Source organism: Miscanthus floridulus, chromosome 18 (genome assembly GCF_019320115.1).
Source record: "Miscanthus floridulus cultivar M001 chromosome 18, ASM1932011v1, whole genome shotgun sequence".
Classification (NCBI taxonomy): domain Eukaryota; kingdom Viridiplantae; phylum Streptophyta; class Magnoliopsida; order Poales; family Poaceae; genus Miscanthus; species Miscanthus floridulus.
Genome location: NC_089597.1, coordinates 126,654,852 through 126,661,409, shown reverse-complemented (window position 1 = coordinate 126,661,409; position 6,558 = coordinate 126,654,852). Strand labels below are relative to the sequence as shown.

The 6,558-nt window shown below is 44.8% G+C and overlaps 1 protein-coding gene across 2 annotated transcripts; it reads left to right on the top strand.

The window, feature by feature from the left end:
• Nucleotides 1-2,067: 2,067 nt before the first annotated feature.
• Nucleotides 2,068-6,141, top strand: LOC136519905 (delta-aminolevulinic acid dehydratase, chloroplastic-like). 2 transcript variants are annotated; one of them, XM_066513285.1, is made up of 13 exons: nt 2,068-2,225; nt 2,447-2,744; nt 2,853-2,964; nt 3,046-3,119; nt 3,267-3,335; nt 3,413-3,496; nt 3,578-3,647; nt 4,226-4,281; nt 4,361-4,482; nt 4,599-4,670; nt 4,760-4,841; nt 4,922-4,999; nt 5,790-6,141. In XM_066513285.1, the coding sequence occupies exons 2-13, from the start codon at nt 2,454-2,456 to the stop codon at nt 5,958-5,960; spliced, it is 1,281 nt and encodes a 426-aa protein (XP_066369382.1). In that variant the 5' UTR covers nt 2,068-2,225; nt 2,447-2,453; the 3' UTR covers nt 5,961-6,141. The 2 variants fall into 2 exon arrangements, with proteins under 2 accessions (XP_066369382.1, XP_066369383.1); XM_066513286.1 differs by lacking the exon at nt 3,267-3,335 and having other exon boundaries at nt 3,385-3,496.
• The last annotated feature ends 417 nt before the right edge of the window (nt 6,142-6,558 follow it).

Here is a 6,558-nt window from a genome sequence, read left to right as displayed (position 1 = left end):
ATACGGGATGGGATCTAGCTCTGGACAGAATTCTTGAAGTGCCATCGATGAAGGCAAGGCCAATGAGACTACTATACGTGTTTTCGGTGGGCAACCAAAGGTTTATAATGCTCTAATTCTTGGTTTGTCTTTCTCCAGCAGTTTTCTCATGAGTAGATGTTGTTCCGTTGGTTTTACGTAAGCTGTGTTCGAATGAGTTTTGCCTGAGTTTCACTTACTTTGACTTTTGTTTCCATCTGCGTCCGCTCTCGTTTCCCGCGCCCCTCCGCTCTCACACGCATGCACGCGGGCCAAGCAGCTGCAAGTAGGTGTGTATGGCACGTAGGTTCTACTACAATATTCAAACATCAGATCTACTTTTACAACATCTAGATAAAATATTTGCAACATACGACTAAAAGAGATAAACATTTGGGACATATTCCCTCCATCCCTAAATAATTGTCGTCGTTGGTGTGCGTGTAGCAAGTTTGACTCAATTTATGAAAAATACGTGCAACATTTGGATCTCTAAATAAATTTATTAAAAAATTATATTCAAAAATCTTTCCAATAATACTAATTATGTACCACAAATATTAATATTTTAAATATATATTTAGTCAAAGTTGTTTCCGAGAAGCGCAAACGACACATATTTAGGGACAGAAGGAGTACATTTGAAAACACCATTGCAATATGTGCAACATCCCAATTTATTTTTAAAACAACAAGATGCAACACTTATAACGTACAAAAGAAGACAGATGAAACATTTGAGACGTGCGTCTGAAATACTTGCAGCATAACCATTGCAATATATGCAACATCTCGATCTACTTTTAAAACATCCAGATGCAACATATAAGAGAAGACAGATGAAACACTTGAGACATGCATATGAAATACTTGCAATATACGTGTAAAAAAACAGATGAAACATTGGGGATAGATGCTTGCAACATACGTGTACAACTATTAAAACATATGCAACATCTCGATCTACTTTTGCAATAACCGCATGAAATAATTAAAACAAACATCTAAAACAATTAAAACACTTGAAACATGAGCTTACAACGTGGCTGAAAAAACGTCCAGAAACACTTAGAAACATAACGTCGCCGCGCGAGCATGACCAACCTGGTGGGAAACTACAGTGGCGCATGCCTTCCTTTATGCCAACGATGCGAGGTGGATGGGAGAGCAAGTGCATGCCTCCCCTGCTTCCCCTTCCGCGGCGGGAGAGGTGGATCGGCGCGACGCTGGATGGTGGCGTTCCCGATCTCGTGCTAGCGCGAGCTGTCGTCGCTCCAGTGGAGAAAGCCATGGCGGGTCCGACGCGAGCTGTCGCTGCTCCGGTGGAGAAGGCGGCCAGCGAGCTGGAGAAGACCGCGGCGGACGAGAGGCGTGGTGAAGAGAGAGGAAGGCGGGCAGCTGAGAGGTGCGATGGAGAGGGATCACGGTGGACGGCTGCGCTCGGACACGATGGAGACACTGGCCGTCGAGCCCTGGTCACCGTGGAGAACGCCGGGCGGTGCGGCGTAGAGTGGTTGCAGCGGAGCGCGTCCGCTCGGGGTACGTGATTTTTTTTTCGGGGAATGGCTACGGTTATAGACGTGTGAACGAGAGGCTACGACCAGTGCCATTGGGCTGATGTTACGGCTTGCGAACAGCGTCCGGAGGATGCGGTCCGGAGGATGCGACTTCCTCACCGTGGCATTTCCGATTAGATTTTGAGCCAGCTTAATCTTCTTCTTTTTTCTTCTTTTGCCAATTAAAAAAAAGTTGAGAGAGGCCCCAAGGCACTGTTTAGTTCCCTCCCAAAATACCAAATTTTTCAAGATTCTCTATCACATCGAATCTTTAGACGCATGTATGAAGCATTAAATATAAATAAAAAATAAAACTAATTACATAGTTTAGACGAAATTCATGAGACGAATCTTTTAAGCCTAATTAAACTATGATTGAATACTAATAATTAAATAACAACGAGAACGCTACCGTATCGTTTTGCCAAAAATTTCGGCAACCAAACGCAGCCCAAGTCTGAAATCACAAATCAGAGCTGTATAGAGAGTAGGTGAAACTAACATTGGGAAGATGGCGACAAAGAAATGCAAGCCTCTGGTCTACTAGGCGGGCATCGCCATCGGAAAACCGAGGCCACAGGATTAGGCGAAGCTTCTCCGAACTCCCCTCTCGTGCTGCTGCGTCTCCTCCTCGTCCTCTCCAGTGTCCAGGTAACCCCCCTGCCGCCATCTGCTCCTCTTCTTCTTCTCCAAGATTTGCAAGTTCTTGACTGCACACAGCAATCTCCAATCCCCCTGGTTTCTTTCACTCTGAGAATACCACTTCCGGTTTTGGTCGAATTATTCAGCATTAGAAGATAAAGAAGATAAGATATAGTTCCCAATCGCTGACCATGTCTGTGGAATCCATCGTATTGGCGTTGACGTTGCAGCTAGGCCATGGCGTCCACCGTCTCCTTCTCCCCCGCCAACGTTCAGATGCTCCAGGCTAGGAGTGGACATGGCCATGCGACCTTTGGGAGCTGCTCCGCCGTCCCAAGAGCCGGGCCAAGGCTGCGCTCCACGGCCATCAGGGTCAGCAGCGAGCAGGAGGCGGCGGCCGCCGTCAGGGCGCCGTCCGGGAGGACCATCGAGGAGTGCGAGGCTGACGCCGTCGCTGGGAAATTCCCTGCTCCCCCACCGCTGGTTAGGCCAAAGGCCCCTGAAGGAACACCGGAGATCAGGCCCCTTGTATGCACTCGCTGGGTTTCCTCTCTGAATTTTGTGTGCTCTTACTGTGTGTAACTGCAAAATCCTGACTTGTGTGTATTTTTTTTTTTCTCCCCATGTGTTATTTAGGACATGGCAAAGCGCCCTCGTCGCAACCGGAAATCGCCTGCTCTTAGGTCTGCCTTCCAGGAGACGAGCATCTCGCCTGCCAATTTTGTGCTCCCATTGTTTATCCATGAAGGTTGGTAGTGGAATTCACTGACATGAGTGTTCAACACAATTCAGATTTGATATATCGGATTTGCCCTGTGATGATCTGCAGGAGAAGAAGATGCTCCTATTGGAGCTATGCCAGGGTGCTATAGGCTTGGGTGGAGGCACGGGCTGCTTGACGAGGTATTGAAAGCATTGGGGATTATCTCAGATCATGAATGTGTATTTGTAATGTTCCTTTTAATGAATTTACTGGAGACAGAAATATATATGCATTTTGCTGCTTGGTCAATAGTATTAAATAACTCTTCAAAATGATGGTATATGCAGGTTTATAAGGCCCGCGATGTTGGCGTTAACAGTTTTGTGCTCTTTCCTAAAGTTCCTGATGCATTGAAGGTCTATTAACTAATATAACAGATTTCTTGCTTGTTTGTGTCTTATATAGAGAAGCTTACACTCTTCATTTCCTCCAGTCTCCGACAGGAGATGAAGCGTATAACGATAATGGTCTGGTTCCACGTACAATCCGCTTGCTCAAAGACAAGTTCCCTGATATTGTAAGCTTATGTACCCCTCATTCAGTGTCTGGCTTGCATCATAGTTCCTAATATCTTTCCTTAAACTCATATGACCGCTAGGTTATCTACACGGACGTTGCGTTAGACCCTTATTCATCTGATGGTCATGATGGTATTGTGAGGGAGGATGGTAAGAAAGATGGCCCCTTTGTTCTCATCTTGCACATATGGTCTGTGACCATTGGCTGCATATTGATCTTGCTACTCCAAAAAATCCTTAAGGGCCAAAGAAATTTCACAGGCTTATACTGAAAACTTAGTTGCTTAAAACTGTTCACCTTTTCCCTGAAGATGCTGTACACAATATATTTTCAAGTCTCCATACATTGTCTACAGTAGCTTTGTCAGAATTACTTTTTCCAGGAGGCCTTATACCTTAATGCCTGATATTAGTCACTAGAATTTAGTTTGTACTTTGTAACATGTTTTGTGCTTTTTGTTTGCCTAGCTGAAACCACTTCTTGCTGCTCTTATTTTTCAGTCATTGACTTCTGTATTTCTCTTTCATGGAGTAGCTGTTAAGAACCACTAGTAAATATGTCAGTTTGATTTTCTGTATTATATGTTGCATAATGATGCTTGAATTTGAATTTTTGTTACTTAATGATTTTTCTCCTGGATGAGAAAATTAGACAAGTCATAAGAAATCTCCAAAAATGAACTTTATTTTCTCCAGCTAATCATTGACTTGTTTGTGTCCTGCGTCAGGAGTAATTATGAATGATGAAACAGTTTATCAGTTGTGCAAGCAGGCTGTTTCACAGGTTCATCTCATCTCTTGATTTTGTGTTTGGTCACATAAACGTGCTAGTTTTTTCTCACAAAAAATCTCCATATAAATAGGCTCGTGCCGGTGCTGATGTTGTCAGCCCTAGTGACATGATGGATGGCCATATTGGAGCACTTCGCTCTGCTCTGGATGCTGAGGGTTTCCATGATGTCTCCATTATGTCCTACACTGCAAAGTATCTTTCTATGCTCTTCCTGTCACCATACCATTTCCATACCCCCACATTTGCCATCCTATTATATTTCTTTAGTTTGAACCCAAATGATACATCTGTAATGTATGTTTTTGCAGGTATGCCAGTTCCTTTTATGGCCCATTCCGAGAAGCTTTAGATTCAAACCCAAGATTTGGAGATAAGAAGACGTATGGAACTTGCACCAAAGATACCATTTCCATCTAGTGAACAATTTAATTGCTTGGTATTAAATGTTGGCTTTCTCTTTAATCTGAAGTTATCAGATGAACCCAGCCAACTACAGAGAAGCCCTCATAGAAACCGCAGCGGATGAGGCAGAAGGAGCTGACATTCTGCTAGTAATGTTCCTGCTGTATGGTGGCTTGTTATGAAGACAATTTTTATGTGTACATCTATAACCATGGACCTCATTTGACAGGTGAAACCGGGATTACCATACTTGGATATCATCCGACTTCTTCGGGATAATTCAGCCCTACCGATTGCTGCTTACCAGGTCAGTTCATTGGCTCACCCATGCAATTCTGAAGTTCTCCCCTCAATTTGGTCAAAATGTTCATATTCCTTGTTTGAAGTGGAAGTATGGTGCCAACTGCCAATGCTATTGGTCTATCCAATCGTCTATCATTTAGCATTGGCACTGTACTGCATATCAAAATTCAATCTTTCCAATTGCTGGACACCTGACTTGTTAATCTTGGATTCATTGCCTTAGAACCTCTCTGTTATCCTGTCCAGATCAGATTGCACATAAATTATCTGATGCTTACTTTAAGCATCATCAGTTAAGTCATTGTGAGAATGGTCACTTGAACAAAGTTAATTGTAGCTTGCTACTATGTAATACCAGTGCTCTCAGCTCTGCCGCTCTGCTATACATCTGTGCACATGAAAATGGTGATTGAAGTTCGCTTAGTTGTCCAGCAAACATGAACAAGGTTCTTTCTGCTGCTACAAGCAGAACCAGCAAGTCATATGAAGCCTGTCCTTGCTTTGTCTATATCCCATGGATTTCATTTTTCCTGTCCTGTGTCCTGTGTTTTGCGTATCTAATCGCTGTCTGGAAATGCACGTGTTATCAACTCTCTTTTTTTTTAACTTGGCACCAACAAAAGCGTACTTGGTGGGGGGCTTCCAATTACTACTACTACAGACAGAGCAGTTAATGCTGATCATCTGCTAACCGCCACCAATGTTGCATGTGTCAGATTAAATTACCTTCTCCGAAATGCTTTGCTCGCCACTCGCCTACTAATCCTGCCGACCTCTTCCTCTTGCTCGTGCAGGTCTCCGGCGAGTACTCGATGATCAAAGCCGCCGGGGCTCTGGGCATGGTGGACGAGCAGAAGGTGATGATGGAGTCGCTCATGTGCCTCCGGCGAGCCGGCGCCGACGTCATCCTGACCTACTTCGCGCGTCACGCCGCCGCGGTGCTGTGCGGCATGGGGCCCAAGTAGTCAAGTAGAGGCCCGCCATTCCTGCACTGCACGCCATTGTGTAGCTGAGTTGACTAGCAAGCAAGTAGCTTTATCGTGCGAGGGTGTTTTTGGGGCCGGGCCGGGCCTTGGATTGTAGGAGGCCTGGGATTCGAATAATTTGCGCCGGGAGATAGCTGTGCAGAACGTTTTCGAATTGTCATCTGGATTTCGTGCAGAACGTTTTCGAATTGTCATCTGGATTTCATTTACCGGTACTAATCTTGTGCTTGTTGCTGCTAAAAAAATGATGAATTTTGAAGCGAATTTGGACGGCTGGTAGGTCAGCGCCGGCGCACCCCCATCTGGCTACCTGAATGAACGAACAAGAATTGCAGGGGGAAGTGTGCACAGCGGCTCTCTTTTTTTTTTTTTGTCAGAACAGTGTTTTTCTGTCACAAAATTTCAGCTAAAACAGTATTTTTCAATCAATTTCAATCAAGATTTAGCTGGCCGAACGGGCGAGCCAGATGTTGAAGGCGTCGCAGTCCCACATGATCCCACGAGGATGGGTGGACCCATCCTCTTTCCTCGGTTGCCGTAAGAAGCAACGGTGATCTGTCCAGCGCAGGCCCCGACG